The sequence below is a fragment of the Crinia signifera genome, chromosome 8 (assembly GCF_055691185.1).
Source record: "Crinia signifera chromosome 8, ASM5569118v1, whole genome shotgun sequence".
Taxonomy (NCBI): Eukaryota; Metazoa; Chordata; class Amphibia; order Anura; family Myobatrachidae; genus Crinia; species Crinia signifera.
The window spans coordinates 67,379,956-67,399,781 of record NC_139224.1 but is presented as its reverse complement, the minus strand read 5'-3'; the positions used below and the strand labels follow the sequence as shown (position 1 = coordinate 67,399,781).

Genomic DNA, 19,826 nt, shown 5'->3' with positions numbered 1-19,826 from the left:
CTGGCTCTGCTCCTACCTTGGGCTTGCTAACGAAACTGGTGACCCAGTGTCAGGGGGCGGGTTATGAGGGAGAAGGGAGGCAGGGAGCATGCTGGGTACATTTTTGTAACCCTTTGGTGCACGCTCTGCTACCTCACCTCTCATACCCAGCGTGAACTCCTGTGCCCCCTATGGACTCAAAGAAAGGGATTTATCAAGGTAAGACCATAAATCCTATTTTTGCCCCTTTCCCACTGCAGGCTTTACACTGTAAAATGCCGTTTTTTTAGCCTTTTTAAACGGGTACAGCTGCAGTGGGAAAGCTCCAGGTTGCTGTACCCGTTTAAAAATACTGTGTTTTTTTAAACGGGTAAAAAGCAGTGTTTTACCCGCTTAAAAGCCGTTTTTTCAGCAGTGGGAAAGGGGTAGCCCTTTACCCGTTAAAAAAAAAAACGGCATCCCCCCCCCCACTGCCGTAACCAGCACCAGGCTGAAATAGCCGGGGCTGGTATTAAAAAAATCAGGAACCCGACGAATAGGGGTTCCCTGGTCCGGGGCTGGTTCCCAAAATACGGGGGACAAAATGACTAGGGGTCCCCCGTATTTTAAGAACCAGCCCCAGGCCAAACCAGCCAGCAGGGTAATGCCACAGCCGGGGGACACTTATTATAAAAGTTCCTGCGGCCAAAGCATTAACCCTACTGACCAGTCAGCCTGGCCAGCGGCCAATCAGGAGCCGCTAGGCCGCAAGGCGGCCAATAGCGGCTTTCGGGAGGCGGAGCCGCATGATGTAAACAAACACCGTGCGGCTCTCTGCTGTTCACTTGGTTTCGCTTGTCGGTTTGTTATTTTGCAAAGACCCCTTCCCTGGACTACGTCGCCCTGGGACAGGTGAGTATGGTTTCCTTCCATAGGTTCCCACATGGATTTCGTCGGACTCCGGATCGCCGACATGGATACAGACGCCGACACAGACCAGGACATCAGGACCAGGGCTACCTACGGACTCAAGATAGGTAAGTATCAGTGTGTTTGTGTAATGTATGTATTAAACTTTTATTTTTCATGTGTGTCAGTGTGTTTATTGTACTATTTCTTTTACTGTGGAACTACAAGTTCCAGCGGGCCCTTTAATGCCCCGCAGGCTGGGATTTGTGGTTCTTCAAGTCCCAGTTTGCGGGGGAGGCTTGCTGGGACTCATAGTTCCACAGTAAAAGACAATAGTTTTTATTCTATTTTTTTTACACCATTCCATCAGCCCGATGCTCACCGCCCAGGGGCATCGGGGACAGCACCAGGCTTCAGCCTGGTCAGGTAAGTCCTGGAGGGGGGGGACCCCTTCATTGGGGGGGTCCCCACTCCCCCAGGGCCCCTGGCCAGGCTGACTGGTCGGTAGGGTTAATGCTTTGGCCGTGGGAACTTATATAATAAGTGTCCCCCGGGTGTGGCATTACCCTGCTGGCTGGTTTGGCCTGGGGCTGGTTCTTAAAATACGGGGGACCCCTAGTCATTTTGTCCCCCGTGGGAACCAGCCCCGGACCTGGAGCCTGGGGCTGGTTTTAAAAAATCAGGGAACCCCTATTTGCCGGGTTTCCTGATTTTCTTATTACCAGCCCCGGCTCTTTCAGCCTGGTGCTGGTTACGGCAGTGGGGGGGACCCCACGCCGGTTTTTTTTTAAATCCCCCCCCATCTTTACACTGCTTAAACGGGTTATTAAACGGGTACGTGTGAATGTGACAAAAACAGCTTTTAAACGGTAATTTACCGTTTAAAAGCTGCAGTGGGAAAGGGTCTTTATGGCTCTTACCCGTTTAAAGACCCGTTTAAAAAAAACGGGTCATTACCCGTGTAGGCAGTGGGAAAGCAGCATTTGTCTATATCGGCAAAACGGAGTGTAGATTCAGAGCCGGCCCTAAAAAAATGGGGGATTGTCTGAGAGCGTAAGAGGATCCAAAAAAGAGCCTCTCAAGTTCACAGATCCTGGCGCTGTTTTGGAAAAGCAAAAAGGCTTAACCAAGAAGAATAATATAATATAATATAAGCCGTATATAGAAATAGCTGCTGCAAAGTGTTAAGTGAGAGTGCTAGATCTCACTAAGGATTAAAGAAACAAGAAATGGATTACACTTGCGCTGCTGAGCCTATGAGCTTTTGCTGAACAAAAGGACAACCGGAAACACTCATTAATAGTATAGAAATCTTTATAGAAAAGATATATACTTTAAATTCATACAAATATATTAAAAACAAATACAATAAAGCATGCTCAATAGAAACATATAGCAGAAAGAACGTTCTCCACTTGGATCATAAATAAGTGCTTAATAGCAGAATTAGAGCCAGTCTTGTTAGTTTAGCAGAGTTTAGCTGTTAGATGGCAAGCGAAAAGGGGATTTGCGGGAAACACAAGCCAGTAATGATGGAAGCAGGCAGAAAGAATATGCACAGATGACAAATAATGCAGCACCCTTTTAGCGCGTGTAACGCAAAAAGATGGTATTCGGGAGACGCACTAATGTCCTGGACCGTATGCTCACCCTCCTTAGAATGGATAGCTGGAGGGGCCGGGGAGCACGATGTTATGAGTGGCTCCACCCGGTGTCCGTGGTGTTGTTATGTCTGCAGCTCTGACGGGGAACCCGATGGTAGCGGGGGCTCTACCCGGAGCGATGGCTTTGTGACGTCCGCCGGAGGGGGGAGAGAAGGAAGCTTCAATCTGCTGCCGGCTGAGATGGAGCGCCGTGGGCAGTGATGGGAGATGTAGTCAGCTCGCTTGTAGTTTGGCTCAAATAAGCAGCGTGAGCCGGCTCCAAGATGGCGTGTGGCTGTGATCACAAACAGTGGGGAGGTTTCTGCTGTATAGCGGAAGTAGGCGTCAACGCGTTTCGTACCCTTGGAAACGGGAACTTTCTCAAGACAAAGTCCATACATCCACTGCTATGGTATTTATTGTATCCATATAATTGATACCAATTAGCAAAATATACCGATAAAACAATTATGAGTGTCCGGTGTCAAAATAGTATAACATTAATTCAAATATATTTATTAAAAGCAATCCCAGATATAACAATACATAGAAATAAATAAATTTATTCAGTTCATTTGTAGGAAACAGAGAGATTATTTAATAATCATGATCCAATTAAATAATCAGGAGTCATTAGTTCAGAGAGTAAGTCAAAGCATTATAAACCACAGATTTTGGTTGAAAAGAAAGAAGGGGGAATAGAGGAGGAGAGAGAGGAGAGACATAGAAATATTCTAGTGCAATTGTATAGCAAAAGGCAATATATATATATATATATATATATATATATATATATATATATATATATATATATACATAAATATAAAATCAATATAAAAAAATATATTAATAATACAGAATAATAATGAAATAAATAAAAATATATATATAAAATAAAAAAAAAATATATATATATATATATAAAGATAAGAATAATATAAAAAATATATAATATATGATTAACTCATTTCTAGTTTCTAAATATATCATTAGTCTTCATGGAGCTATTAATGGTATCTCAGTGTTCCAATTCAAATAACTATGATCAGAGCTTAGTTCTAGCTAGCAATAGATCCCTATCAATGATATTTAGAGTTGTAAATGTATATCACAAAATGAAATATGTATATATCGGGATGTTAGTAATCTTTATATACATCATCACTATAAATATCTCCATACACATATCTTAATTATCCAAAGATACATATACTCAGATTAATTATAAATTTATATAAATGGATAAATTCAAAAGACAAGGGGGAATTTTTAGTTGTATATTGATATTGGTTCTGGACGAAAACAATCAAGTTCATATAAAGATATAAAATTATTTTCTTATTTTTCTTTTTATTTTTATTGTTATTATTTTTCCAGTATGGTATACTGGTGTGGAGTGTGGAAAGCAGAGTCTGCAAACTCTGGACATCATAGTAAAACTAAGTGTCCCGGGTAGACTCCGATCTCCACACTCTACCCAGCAGCCACGCTGGTTCACAATTGTCATCTGTGCATATTCTATCTGCCTGCTTCCATCATTACTGGCTTGTGTTTCCCGCAAATCCCCTTTTCGCTTGCCATCTAACAGCTAAACTCTGCTAAACTAACGAGACTGGCTCTAAATCTGCTATTAAGCACTTATTTATGATCCAAGTGGAGAACGTTCTTTCTGCTATATGTTTCTATTGAGCATGCTTTATTGTATTTGTTTTTAATATATTTGTATGAATTTAAAGTATATATCTCAGAGCCGGCCCTAGCCTAAATGACGCCCTAGGCAAGATTTTGGCTGGTGCCCCTTAGCTCCGCCACCAGTTCTGCCTCTGACCCTGCTCCCCATTCCCAGCACCATCAACCCTCATCATAGCAGTCATCATTTTGGTGCTCCTACCCGCAATATTTTAAATAGAAACAGTGCACACATTCGGTGCGCAGTCCAAACAGGGGTGTGTTCTTGCTGGGAAGGGGCATGGCCACACAATAGTACCCTCAATTTAAATTATGCCACACAGTAGTGAAACATTTATTCACATTATATCATGCGATGGTGTCCCTTATTCATGTTACATCACACAGTAGTACCACTTTACCTTATATACATTACTCCTCACTTTATACCCTTAGAAACAAATCCTAAGAAAATATTGCATTTTAAGCACCTTCATGGCCACACTGCGACCCAGCACAAAGCAGTGTGTACTGGGCAGAGGAGAAGAGCTGCAGCTGCTGCTGTCACTTAAGGGGAGGGGGCCCGGGGGCCCCATTGGGTCTTTCCATCAGACTTTGGCCTGGGTAGTATGTACTCCCTACCCTTTTCTCTCTGCACCCCTGATAATACCACACAGTAATGCCCCTTACACATGACACACATTATTAATATCCTTATAAACATAATGCCCCTTACACATTATGCCAACCTTTATTAATGCCCTTCATACACATAATGGCACACATAATGCCCCTTACACATATGTTGCAAATTATTAATGCCCTTATACACGTGACACACATAATGCCTGTTACACATATGTCACACATTATTAATGCATTTATACATGACACACATAATGCCCCTTACACATATGCCGAACACTATTGCACAACCAACCCACCCGCAGACAGCACTGGCACAGCTGCTAACACTGTGACCTCTGCCTCTGCTTGGATACAGATGTTTCCTCATACATCTTGCCTCAATAGGCCATGCAGCTCCTGGCCAGTTCTGCTAACATTGGGTGCCTTTTTTGCTGAAAATTCGTCTTAACTGCATTGTTATGTGACCAGGACACACAAGGAGCTTCCGATGATTAAAATGATATGTGGCATGCCTACATTCTGTGTGTGGCTGTACGCTGCATTGCCACTCCTAGTGGCTCATCTAGGAGTGGCAATGCAGCGGCAGACAGGATGGCAGTTTGAAAAACTAGGCCCCAAAAAGACCATGTAACTCCTGACAATGAGCATGTAGGTAAGCGCACTTATATGGCATAATATGTAATGGGCGTTATGGTGTGTGGCATAATGTGTAATGAGCAATATGGTGCATGATATAATATGTAATGTATACATTTATACACCATATAAGTGTGGTGTAATGGGTAATTTGGTGTGTGGCATACTGTGTAATGGGCATTGCTGTGTGTTGAATAATGTGTAATGGGCATTACAGCATATGGCATAATGTTTAATAGGCAATTCGGTGTGGGGTGCAATATGTCATGGACATTATGGTATGTGGCCTAATATGTAATTGGCATTACGGTGTGAAGCGTAATGGGCATCACCGTGTGAGGCACAACGTGTAATGGGCATTACAGTGTGTGGTATAACGTGTAAGGCATGTGGTATACTATGTAATGGCTGTTTGATGTGTAATAGGCATTACGGTGCAAATTTTTGGCGTGCACTGTCCCTATTGTCAAGCCCTGGCATAATGTATGATGGGTATTACTGTGCGTCACATTATGTGGGATGGGTATTACTTTGAGTAGCATTATGTGTAATGGCCATTACTGTGCGTGTCATTATGTGTAATGGCCATTACTGTGTGTGGCATTATGTGTAATGGGCATTACTGTGTGTGGCATTCTGTGTAATGAGCATTACTGTGCGTGCCACTATATGTAATGGCAATTACTGTGTGTGGGATTATGTGTAATGCGCATTACAGTGTGCGGAATTACGTGTAATGGGCATCATACTTTACATTTTTGCCACCAAGCCGAAGCTTTACACCGCTTGCAGGGGAGCATATATTCTCATGAGATCCTCCCCCCTCATAAGGGCCGCTTTTCCAGGCTGGTTTTAAATCCCAATCCGCCCCTGGGTGGGGTAGATTTTACTTGTGCAGAGAGAGTTAGATATGGGTGGGGTTTAACTTCAAAGTGAGATCTATATTGCAGTGTAAAAATAAAGCAGTCAGTATTTTTCCTGCACAGAAACAAAATAACTAACCCAAATCTAATTCTCTCTGCAGATTTTACATCTGCCCCCCTGCAGTGCACATGGTTTTGTCCATCTAAGAAGGAATTTGCCAGAAGGAGTGAACCAGTATAAGGCCCTGTGTCCTGTCCTTGCTTCTCACTTCCCCTTATGTCACTGTTATAATATCATGATTGCCCTAGTTGTTGATTATTTGTTTTTCATTCGTTTAACAATAAATTGTATTTCTGCGCACACTTTAGTAAAATTAATAGGAATTATTTCACTTGTTGGTTCTTTGCTGTGTAGAAGATTTTGTTTGTTGGGTACTTGTTTCCTAGCACGGCGCCCGTCGGGGTTAATCGCATACCTTAAGTTAAGGTATGCGATGGACGCGATATTCTGTCAATTACCGGGCTTAATTGCCGGCAATAAGAAAATTGGTTGATCGCGTCCATCGCATGCCATTATAATGCCATGCGATGCGACCGACGCGATCAACGCTATTTTACATAGGGCTCAATACCTGTGAAGTTATGCGCGTCCCCTCACGGGGCTCGCTGAGCTCGCCACGCTTCGGGCTCGGTGGCTTGCTGCGCTCGCCACACTTTATAAAATCAACTCCACGCCGACGTGGATAGTGGGGGTATGAAAAGGTCGGAGGACGCGTACCGCCACCGCTCGCCATGCTTTGGGTTGGCGTCAATAGTGGGGTGGCGTTAACAATGGGGGGTCATTTCACCCATGAGGGGGGTATGCAATTAAATTTGGGGTATTGGGGGCTTTTTACATTGGGCACAATGTAAAATTGGGTCTCGGGGACCATTTTACATTGATTCCAATGTAAAAATCGCGTCCATCACATGCGATTTGGTTGCATGCGATGCGATTGACGCAGTTTTTTTGGTTCCGATGCTTTGAGCTCAAAATCGCTGGCGCCGTGCTAGGAAACAAGTACCGTTTGTTGTTTTAAAATCCTGTCTTAAAAATACACTCTTGTTTAAAGTATTTTAATCTGAAGTTTTATTACTTTGCAAATTTTGGCAATTTATGTGCTTTGGTACATTTACACATTTCAAAATAAATTTAAAATGTGAACTTCCTGTCTACTTTCCTTTTGCTCCCAACTAGCTATCTGCGAGATGTGTGGAATAATTGGAACACGTGATGCCTTCTTCTCAAAAACCAAGAGATTCTGCAGTGTCTCCTGTTCACGCAGCTATTCTTCCAACTCTAAGAAAGCCAGTATTATGGCCCGGCTGCAGGTAGATGTTCTTATTTAGAAGTCTGAATAATTTTTCTGTCTGTCTTTCATATATTGTTAAAGATCAAAATCAGCTAAATGAAAGAGTGGTGTACACGCTAGGTTTTTCTGAAAGAAATGTACACTACCACATGTACATAATAATACCATTTATTATACAAAAAAGCTAATAATGAAATGAGAGCTCTCATAAAAACATATATAATATATAATAAGATTATATAATAAAAACAGTGATAAGACAGAGGCTCTCTGATGAGTAAAAAACTCCACAGTGTGTGCACCAGCACATTAATAGTTACCAGGGGGAGACAAGAAGATGTATACGGTCTCCTGGGTGAGGTTACTGCATGAGATATGTCCCAATCCGGATAAATTGCCCAGTGGAGTCCAGGTGTCAGATGAGGTAGATTAGGCAGTCCTTATGATATGGGTGTACCAAGCATGATGTTGCAAATGGCTGCTGGAAGGTGGACGTCCTGGAGTGAAAAAACTGGTCCGGAAATAAAGTGCAGGGTTTTTGTGCAGTCCTGGTCTGGTGCAAAAGAGCAATAAGGTGCACCTTATTGCTCTTTTGCACCAGACCAGGACTGCACAAAAACCCTGCACTTTTTTTCCGGACCAGTTTTTTCACTCCAGGACGTCCACCTTCCAGCAGCCATTTGCAACATCATGCTTGGTACACCCATACCATAAGGACTGCCTAATCTACCTCATCTGACACCTGGACTCCACTGGGCAATTTATCCGGATTGGGACATATCTCATGCAGTAACCTCACCCAGGAGACCGTATACATCTTCTTGTCTCCCCCTGGTAACTATTAATGTGCTGGTGCACACACTGTGGAGTTTTTTACTCATCAGAGAGCCTCTGTCTTATCACTGTTTTTATTATATAATCTTATTATATATTATATATGTTTTTATGAGAGCTCTCATTTCATTATTAGCTTTTTTGTATAATAAATGGTATTATTATGTACATGTGGTAGTGTACATTTCTTTCAGTAAAACCTAGCGCTGTACACCACTCTTTCCTTTTGCATATATATATTGGGAGACTTACACACTCCCTGTACAGCAGCTTTGGCTGTGTCTGTGGTTCCCTCCCCCCTTTTTTTCTACAAAATCAGCTAAATACCCACTGTTCCCCGGGGCTTAAAGTGGTCCTGGAGAGGTGGTGGAACTCCTTTCGCCTAACACTGACTCCCCTCATTAGGCAGATCTTAAACCAGTGCCTGGGAATTTTTGCCCTAACTCTCATAAAGGGATAATGGTCCCACAAGGAAGAGGTGTGGTCACACAATAGTAACTGATTAAAATCCAACACATAGTAGCACAATCGTATACACATTACACCGCATGTAGTGCCCTTGATCATATGCAGGTGGATCTGATGTAACATGTGCAGAGAGAGTTATGGTGTGTACACACGGTGAGATTCCCTTGCTATTCGACTTAAGATTCGAGTGCTATGCAATTTTTGCTATCTCTGTACTTTTAACAATTCATACAATCAGCATTAGATTTGCACTATATAGTCATTGCTTACCTGTCTATCTGGGTTTCGGTTTGTGCTGTCATGGGTGCGCGCATCGGGATCGAAAGGTAAAAACCTGTGCAATCTGCATGCAATCTGCATACGATTTTGACTATATAGTCAAAATCTAATATCAAATCTCACCGTGTGTACACAGCATTAGATTTGGGTTGGGTGTGTTCAAACTGAAATCTAAATTGCAGTGTAAAAATAAAGCAGCCAATATTTATTCTGCACAGAATCAAAATAACTCACCCAAATGTAACTCTCTCTGCACATTACATCAGCACCACCTGCAGTGCATATGGTTTTGTCCATTAAAGGAGTTTGCTTTTGCAAACCAACCAGAATCATCCCCAGTGTCCACAGTTGTGCTGCTTATACACATGTGGCTCTGTCATTCCAGCAGTTTACTGTCCATTTCCCTCAGCAGCTCCATGCCCTGTGTCCCTCCGGCAGCTTCCCCACCTCAGAGCCCCTTCAGCCCCCTCTCACCTGTCTTCAGCAAGCACAGAGCCTGCTCCTCTTAGTGCCTTTTTTTCACTTCAGCTGCGGGGATAGCATCACATCACAAACACCATGCCAGAAGAAAAAGCCACCATTACAGGATTTTCTGTTCAAATTACTGTCCAGGGCTGGGGTAGAGGTGGAACTTAGTACCCCCTACCATTAGAGGTGGTGGAACGTAGTTCCACCCTGTCCACCCTCACTTTAACCCTTGCTATTCCCCCCATCCATTAGAATAGAAATCCAGCAGTCCAGTGGAATTGACCCTGGATTGTGCTTTACCAGCTTCTTGGTAGTATATGCATGGAAAAATAACAGGACGAACTATGAAATTATGCAAAAATTGCTAGAAAAGTCATGAAGTGAATTGCATATGCCACAAAATGTATTATTGTATGCACCTTTGGGACGTATATGTAATAGCATCCGAGTTTGCCAGTGGTGCGGGATTCTGAACAAGCTCTGCTATTTTTTTTTTTTAAAAGGCAGTTATTTACAAGGCAAAACCATACCTTGTAAATTATCACCACTTTAAAAAAAGGTCAGAGTTCATCTGGCATGTTGCACCCCTGACAAAATTGGATGCTATTACATATGCCCCATAATTTACTTTTAAATATTTGCTGGAAAATAAAAATAAAAAAGGAAAATATTGTATTGACACGTCTGTTTTAAGTTTGGTGGTCTCTTTGTTGTACGTTTTAGGGAAAACCACCAACAAAGAAGGCGAAGGTACTGCACAAAGCTTCCTTAAATGCCAAATTTGGGGCATTCCTGAATTCTCATGGCACAGGGCAGATGGTGGATCGTAGACTCACGGGACAGAACGGTAAAACACCTTGGTGTTAATGTTACTGAATAATTATTATTAGTAACCTTTAAATTATTCTACAAGGGACCCACAGCACCTTCTATCCCTTTCACACTGAAGACATACCTCTGACCCGTGTGCTACCCAAAATGCTGAACATGTATTATAGCTTGGGCTTAAGATACACTTACCCCTTTCACATTACCCCCAGGACGGTTAGTGATGTTATAGGCCGTAATGGTGGTCTCGGACTAGGATGATGCAAGATCTGAGTCGTCTCTTTTCTGCCGAGCCTGGACCAGTGTTGCATCTATAGGCGTGAGCACGGAGGTGGGGTGTGGTGCCGGGGGTGCACAGGCACCTCCTAATGAGGCCCCCCCCCACACACAAATACCCGCACAATTTATTTTTTTTTTTTATTAGGGGGGGGGCAGATTAGCTTGTATAATGGTTGTGGATCTGCGGCACTGCTCAGGCAGAGGGAGGTATGGTATGTGTCCAGCCAGTCCCAGTTTGCCCAGTCAGCTGCCCCATTAAGTCAATAGCAAGTGCATTGCTCCAGGCTCTAGCCCTATCTCAGAGCCCTCCTCAGCCCTCCGCCTTATGGCATCAAGCATGAAGGCCCTAGCATCGAGCTTAAAGCCCTGGCATCAAGCATGAAACCCCTAGTAATTAACATGTAGGTAAGCAACACTTATGTGGCATCATATGTAATAGCCATTACAGTGTGTGGTATGGGCATTAGAGTGGGATGCCCTCTTTTGCCACTCCTCTTTTCTGTTGCAACAAAGCCACTTGTGATTGCCTTGTGTAATAATTCCTCATTTGCAGGGATGAGAGTAGAGCCAGAAGAAACTAAATTAGCACATTTTACTGATACTATTATTTCTTAGCAACCTGGCCCCCTCTGTTCCTACCGTGATCAATGTTTTGAGATCTTTTGGCTCGTTCGCAATGCTTGGGGCATGGTGCCTCGCTACACTCGGCACACTGTTTTATTCTCCCACCGTGCCCTAGTGGATGGTAGGGCATGAAATACCGCCTGCCGGCACATGTCTGCTCAAAAAACAGTCCAAAAACCCATATCGACCTTTTGACTGTCAACCTAACAAGAAAAGAGTAATTAGCTTGGTAATGTCCCACCATAGTATGGGTAATGTTTAGTATTTCAGGGAGTTATTCGCTTTGGCAAGACCTATCAAAGAAAAGGGGGTGAAATCAAAGGGAGAGGAGGATCCCAGAGGTAAATATTGTAGTTTATAGAAATTAACCTTAGCCTACGAACGAGCCAAAAGATTTCAAAACATGGATCAGGAACAGAGAGGGCCAGGTTGCTAAGAAACAACAGTATCAGTAAAATGTGCTAATTTAGTATCTTCTGGCTCTACTCTGATCCCTGCAAATGAGGAATTATTACACAAGGCAATCACAAGTGGCTTTATTGCAACAGCAAAGAGGAGTGGCAAAAGAGGGCATCCCAGTCTCTACCCGGATAGGGGACGAAAGATAACCATTACATGGCATTTGAGTGGAAGGTGCAATATAAAAAACAATGTAATGTGTTCATAAATTTCCCTGGGAAGCCAAACACTGATCCAGCACCTCATAGAGGTGGTCCCACATAAGTAAATCAAAAGCTTTTTCCAGCATCCAGTGATAGGAGGGCAGCATCGCCCTGGCTCTCGGAGGACTACAGCCACTGTTGTACTGTAGGAACTTTCCTGTGATTTACAACATACTGTCTGTCCCACACAAAACTAGTCTGATTTAGGATGAATCACTGAGGCAAGTATACATTTCAATTTATTTGCCAATATTTTGGTGGGGATTTTATAATCTAAATTTAGAAGGGAGATGGGGCTATAGGATCCAGGTAACTTTGGGTCTCGGCCTGATTTGGGTCCTGCATTAAAGATAGGCAGAGGCATTACAAGGGAGTACTCCCAATATCACTGACATTTGCTGAACATCCACTAGATGCCAGCAAAGTCACAAAGGTGAATAAGGGCTAAAAGGTCTATTAAATCACAGCTATATACCTCAACACAGCATTCAAGATATAGAATAATGAAAATCTGATATATATCCATCCCTGACACCATTTCAATAAGTACCCCAGTTACAGATATTAATAAATATTGTGGACAGTAACTATAATATTAATAAAAATTGATGAAATTTACTGACCCAGATATGAAATTAAAATATATCTATGTATAAAAAAAAACAACATAGATAAGGGGGCAGGTTACACACACTACAAAATCATAGTGTGCAAGAGTCCCCATACCAACAGCCTATAGATCTACACACAGGATCCACAGTCACACCATAACCCAGCCTAGGGAATTCAAAACACATATGTGTGAATCGTGTGACCAAAATAACCCCAATTTAAATGGAGCCCTGGAAAATATCCTTTGTAGCAGTCTTAACACAAATTATCTATACTAATGGTGCAGGGGCGGATTGGGAATTAAAACCAGCCCGGAAATATCTTAAAGCAGCCCTAATGCAGGGGCGGGGGATCTGTTGCAGAATTTTTTGAGGTGTGTGGCCTAGCTATATGGGGGTGTGGCCTATTTCAACAAGGCCACTCCCTATTTTTGCCGCTGTGGGGGGCATGGCTAGTGGCTCTCTGAGCTGCTGGCTATGTCCCCAACCCCTCAGGCTGCAGAATAGGCGCATGGGAGGGGGGACGCAGGGTGGCGTAGAATGCTGGGAGGGGAGATGCAGGGTAGCTGAGGACGAAGGGAGGCAGGACGTACGCAGGGTGGCATAGGACGCAGATTGTGAGGGGGGCACGCAGAGTGACAGAGGATGCATGGAGGGGAGTCGCAAAGTGGTGGAGGTTGCAGGAAGGGGAGACGCAGAGTGGCGTTGGTTGCATGGTGGCAGAGGATACAGGGAGGGGGGACGCAGGGTGGCGTAGGATGTAGGGTGACAGAGGGGAGACGCAGAGTGGCATAGGATGTGGGGTGGCGGAGGATTCAGGTAGGGAGGGGGGAAGCAGGGTGGCTTAAATATGTAAAAATATATATGTGTGTGTGTGTTCTCCAGTCAGCGGCACTCCCACGGATTTTTCAAAGTGAATCACAACCACACTGGGTTAAACGATGAAGCAATGTTTCGAATTTTACTTCTTTTTCAAGCTACTACCAACAACAGAATGAGAGACATACACTTACCTAAATAGAGAAGTACAATCATGTGTCTCCGGTCCATTCCCACGAACGGGATCCGGGCTTCCCCCACTTCTGGGTCAGCATCCGTACACCATCACTTCCCCCTCCATCATTGAGGGTTACGCCGGTAACCAAGCAACGTCCTCATTGCGTCACCACAGCGGACGTCAGTTGGATCCCAGTCCTACCCATAGTGCTAGGGTTACTGGTAGCGTATTGCCGAAGTCTTCCTGAAGCGTCCTGGAGTTGCCCGGCAACCTGTTCGTGAGAGCCCTAGAGAGCGTAGAACATACAAATTAGTGCACACATATAAATCCTTAATCCTGTGCCCACAATAATACCAAAAGCAACACACAGCAATATGCAAATGAGACCACAAAATGATCATGAGGAAACACAAGGGGGGGGGGGGATAGGAGAAAAGGGGACAAAGAGAGACAAGGGAGAAGCAGGAAAAATATAGAGAGATATGCAATGAGTATCTGTATGGGTAGAGTTAGGGTGCGGGGAGTGTGTGTATGGGTAGAGTTAGGCTGCGGGAGTGTGTATGGTTAGAGTTAGGCTGTGAATGTGTGTGTATGGGTAGAGTAAGGCTATGTGTGGAGGGGGGGTGTATGGTTAGGGTTAGGCTATAGGGGGTGGTATGGTTAGGATTAGGCATCATAGGGCATCTGATCGCATCGCATGCCATATAGCCGAATACGATGCATGCGATGTGATGTGTTTTTTAATTGTACAAGCACCCTGATGGGTGCTTACAATATTAAATGCACCCCCACGCTACCCCCACTATCAACACAAAGCCGAAGCATGGAGAGAGCAGCGGGCCCGTGAGGGGCAGCGGTACGCACCCTCCGACCTTTTCATACCCCCACTATCCACGTCGGTGTGGAGTTGAGTTTAGAAAGTGTGGCAAACCACCACCGAGCCCGAAGCGTGGCGAGCGGACACGTATTACTTTACATGTATTCCGCCACGCTTTGGACTCGGTGGTTCGCTGCGCTCCCCACACTATCTAAAATCAACTCCACGCCGACGTGGATTGTGGGGGTATGAAAAGGTCGGAGGACGCATACAGCTGCGCTCGCCACGCTTCGGGTTGGCGTTGATCCTGGGGGTGGCCTTAACATTGTAAGGACCCATTTAACATTGTAAGGACCCATCAGGGTGCTTGTACAATAAAAAATCGTATACCATCGCATTGTATGACATACGATGCGATATTTTATTGTACAATATCGCGTTGCATCGCATCACATACCATCGTATGCCATATTAACTGTTATGGTATACGATGTGATGGGCGCCGTGCTAGGAAACAAGTACCAAGGCTTCTAATAAATGATAAATTACCTGCTTGTTGCCAAGGGGGTTAATGTCCGTTGCCAAGGGTGTTAATGTCCATTGCCAAGGTGGTTAATGTCCGTTGCCAAGGGGGGGTTAATATGCATTGCCAGGGGTTATTGCTTGTTGTCAAGGGCAGTTAATGTCCGTTGCCAGGGGTTCTTGCTCGTTGCCAAGGGGGGGTGTTAATGTCCTTTGCCAGGGGTTCTTGCTCGTTGCCAAGGGGTAAATATGCATTGCCAGGGGTTATTGCTTGTTGCCAACTGGTTTATATTTGTTCCCAGGGGTTAATGCTCATTGCCAAGTGGGGTTAATGTCCGTTGCCATGGGTTCTTGCTCGTTGCCAAGGGGGGGGGGGGGGGGTTAATGTCCATTGCCAGGGGTTCTTGCTCATTGCCAAGGGGTTAATATGTGTTGCCAGGGGTTATTGGATGTTGCCAAGTGGTCAATATTTTTTTTACCAGAGGTTAATGCTCGTTGCCAAGGGGGGTTTATTCCCGTTGCCAGAGGTTCTAGCTCGTTGCCAAGGGGTTAATACTGTATGTGCCCACCCCAGCCACCCGCCCGTACGCTGCTGCTGCCCCTGCCTTACCCTGCGCACAGAGAGACAGACGCTAGAAGTCATTTTTCACTTCCAGCGTCTCTGACAGGGAGCACAGCTCTGCAGCCGCGTTACCAGGAAGTGCAGAGGTGTGCTTCCTGTCAGACGCTAGAGGTGAATTATGACTTCTAGCGTCTGTCTCTGTGTGCAGGGGAAGGACAGTTGGGAAGGCAGGGGCAGCTGCAGCTGACGGGCTGGTGGCCGGAAACATGGGCGCACCGGCAGCTATTGCAGTGCTGCCGGCAGCCTAGTGAGAGCTGAGGTGAGGACTCGGAGCGGAGGTATGACCTCTGAGTAACCAGGCCGGCCGGCAGACATGACCGGCCAGCCGGCCCGACAGAGGGTGGATTGGGCTGGCCCAGCGGGATTTCTCCCAGTATCCCGGTGGCCCAATTCGCCCCTGTAATGGTGTGTACACACGGGGCGATATGATTCCTGGCGATATATTGCTACCAATATTTCGCCAGGAATCATATTGCTCAGTGTCTCATTTTTCATCAACTCTTTTCTCTTTCTTTAATAAAACTTTTAGGGAAGCTGAGATGAAATATAATGGCAATGCCTTCTTTTCAAGAATGTCATTATACAACAATACCAATGTATCAACATGAGGGACAGGAGAATCTTATAATATTCAATGGGATGCTTTAAAACATTTTCGAATTTTAACAACTGAGTTAACCTCTTCAATGGTAACAGGGGAAATCAGGGCTGCACATTGGTCAGAGATCTGGGGAGTCATAAATCATTTAAAAAAAGTTGTTTCTGGGTTTTTTATCAATAGCATTGCTAGCATATAAGTGGGTATAAAAGTCAACAAAAATATCAGTGATGCTTGAGTAGCTCTTCACCTTTAGAGTTTCTAAGCGAAGGTACTGATGTACTGTAGCTGATTGGGGACCTTTTGAGTAAGCGAGTAAGCAAGTGGCCCACCTTTATTGCCATGAGTGTGAAAAAAAAAATTATGCTGAAAGGCAAAACGTTCTCTTATTTGTTTTAGGATATTATCAAATTCTAATTTGCATTGCACATACGCCTCCTTTCTTATATTGGGGCAGATGTATTAAGTGTTGTTATAGGGGAGAAGGGGTATCAGCGCATGTTATGTGCACTGATACTGCATCTCCCCCATGTATGACGGATGAGGTAAAGGACAGGGGCGCTATGCGCCCCTGTCCATATCGGCACTGCTATCTAAATGATAGCAGGCCGAATGTATGAACAGTCAGCTCCACCCGGTTTTGGTTTTGTCAGCATCAGGCTGGCGAAGCCCTATCTAAACATCAGGGACAGCGCTGTCCCTGCTGTTAGTTGTGGGCTGCGCTGGGGATCTCGCGTTAGCAGCGAGATCTCGCGCATGCCCAGTCGAGCCGGTCGGGGGACATCAGTGTAAACTGATGCTCTATCTCCAGGAGGGGACATCGCCGGAGGGGGAGTTAGCGCTCCCCCGCTTTGGCAGACAAGATGTTAATATCTTGTCGATGTCCCTTCCTAATTCACCTCGCTAATGAGGCGAAGCAGGAAGTATTATAGCGGCGCGATCAGCACCGCTATAATACATCTGCCCCATTGTTCATAAACCTCTGTGAGGTGGTGTTGTACTGAGGTGTAGGAAGTAGTGATATCCCTAGAATGACATTTGGTAAATGACATAAAGGCACAGCGAAGCACTGTTTTTGAAGCTCGCCAAAATAATTGTGGGTTCTGCCACCCATGTTCAATGTTATCATGTAAATAGGCTTGCCATCTTCCATCATGTTGTGAAATTTTAATGAATTGGATAAAGAAGTAGGGAACTGCCATTGGCAATAGGGTCCTCTATCCACTGTGGGTATGAGGGAGAACCACACCAGAGCATGAACTAAAATACATATTGGGGGTGATTCAGCTTGGCTCATTAAGTAGCAATTCATGCAATAAATCATTTGATGGTTGTCGGCCTTCAAATGATTTTTTCACCCGCTTGCAGAAAACATTCAGTCCGAACAAAATTTTATCGTCCCCGGAGATGTGCGAACAGCGACAGGCTCTGGTATCATGTGATATCAGCCACCTGTGACAGTCGCCAAAGGTTTTCATACAGTGGCCCTGCACATAGGTATAATGGTCCATATGCATGCATAAGCTGCACATATGCTGGGGACCGATCCTTGTTCAATCAGACCCATTGGTTCTATGGCGGAAGCTGAAAATCTAGGCAATATTGACTAGTGCCAGATAGTCTATGCGGAACAATGTACCATGCGTGGCAGAAAGACAAGTGAAATCATGGCCTTATCTAAGAAGGATAAGGAAATCAAATTAAAATCCCCACCAACAATGACCTCACTAGAGGCTGGCATGGAAAGTTTACCAAGCAATCGTTTAAAGAACACTTTTGAATAGGTATTAGGCGCATAGAAATTGCATATGACATAACTAGAAGCCTGTATAGTGACATACACAATAACATATCAACCCTCAGGGTCAAAAACGGATGAATAAATTATGTATGGGAGTGTTTTGTTCAGCAGAATAATTACACCTCATGCTGTAATGAGCAGCTCCAAATATTCAATTTGTCAGTTTCTATTTCAGTAAGATGAGATTCCTGTGCAAGTCAATTTGAAGCTTTTTTCGTTATGAAAAAATGTATTTCATCTTCACTGGGGAAATAATGCTCCCCCACATTCCATGAGCAAATTTTCACAGAAGCCATTTACCAGTGAAGAGGGAGAGGTAAATAAAAGGGAGGAACATAGTAATAAGGCAAACATCTAGCAGTAAAGTTGGGGACAGATGTATCTGAAATGAAATGTGTAACATAAAAAGAAGAAAAGAGAAACAATGGTTGGACACAGAAGAAGCACAGAGACAAAATATGAAACAGCATGTTAAAGAAAAATAAAATAAAAATAGCAAACTAAATTCCATGCTGTCAGCCACAAGAGTCACCAGAACAATAAGATCATAATGAAATTGACTTCCATAGTGAATCAAAATCAGTAAAACAAAGAATTAACATAACAAGGGAGGGCTAAGAACTCCCAACCCACCATGGCCCTTATGTTGGTATCAGTGGCGGCTCTTACCTTGGCGGAGGAGAGGGACTGCTGTGATGCCGCCCCCCCCCCACCTCTCCGGTGCCTGCACTACTGCGCATGCGCAGAACTTGGTTTTAGGGGCTGCCCCACAGCTGTGCATAGAGCGGCATCGCGGACGGATGAAACACCTTCCAATGGGATTGCCTTGGGTGACTGGTAGGTCAGACTTCCAATAGGAAGTCACTGCAAGTCACAGTGAAGCCAGTGTAGTCTCACAGACTGCATCTGGCTTCACACAGTGGCAAATTTTAACTGGGGGGCTGCAGCCCTGCAGCCCATAGTTAAAAACTGCCACTGGTTGGTATATAGCAATGGTTCTCACCCTGTGGGTCCTGACCCCAAAGTGGGTCCCGACCTTCTCCACATGGGGTCGCAGCATGTTGCTGACCATCAGGTTGATTTCTTTTCTAATCTCAGTCAGTGATTCAAGGAGTCTGAAAAATCGGTACTTGTTTCCTAGCACGGCGCCCGTCATGGTACATCGCATGCCTTAAGTTAAGGTACTTAAGGCATGTGATGGACCCGATTTTCTGTCTTTAACTGGCTCAATTACCGGTAAAAGTGATCAACGCGATTTCCCCATAGGGAACAATGTTAAAGTGAAAATCAGGTTGATCGCGTCCGTCGTGGGCCATTATAATGGCCCGCGATGCGATCAACCCGATTTCACATAGGTGACAATGTTAAATGGGCCAATATGGCCCATTTCACATTGAATATGTGTAAAAAGCATGGTTAATGGCCCCCCCAATTTTAAACGCCACCCCGCTATTGACGCCAACCCGAATCGTGGTGAGCGCAGCGGTACGCGTCCTCTGACCTTTTCATAACCCTACTATCCACGTCGGCGTGGAGTCGAGAATAGAAAGTGTGGCGAGCGCAGCGAGCCACCGAGCCCGAAGCGTGGCGAGCGGACGCGGATACCTGTGAAGGCCGCGAGGGGCCGCGATACCTGTGAAGGTATCCGCGTCCCCTCGCTGCGCTCGCCACGCTTCGGGCTTACTTTCTATTCTCAACTCCACGCCGACGTGGATAGTAGGGGTATGAAAAGGTCGGAG

The 19,826-nt window shown here is 44.6% G+C and overlaps 1 protein-coding gene across 3 annotated transcripts in view; it reads left to right on the top strand.

Annotated features, from left to right (window-relative positions):
- L3MBTL2 (L3MBTL histone methyl-lysine binding protein 2) overlaps positions 1 to 19,826 on the top strand; it is a 176,564-nt gene that overhangs the window by 22,861 nt on the left and 133,877 nt on the right. For all 3 annotated transcript variants that reach the window (XM_083156631.1, XM_083156632.1, XM_083156630.1), the window contains exons 3-4: positions 7,563 to 7,696; positions 10,450 to 10,573. In XM_083156631.1, coding sequence (XP_083012757.1) covers positions 7,563 to 7,696; positions 10,450 to 10,573 — 258 coding nt within the window. The remainder of the gene's footprint in view (positions 1 to 7,562; positions 7,697 to 10,449; positions 10,574 to 19,826) is intronic.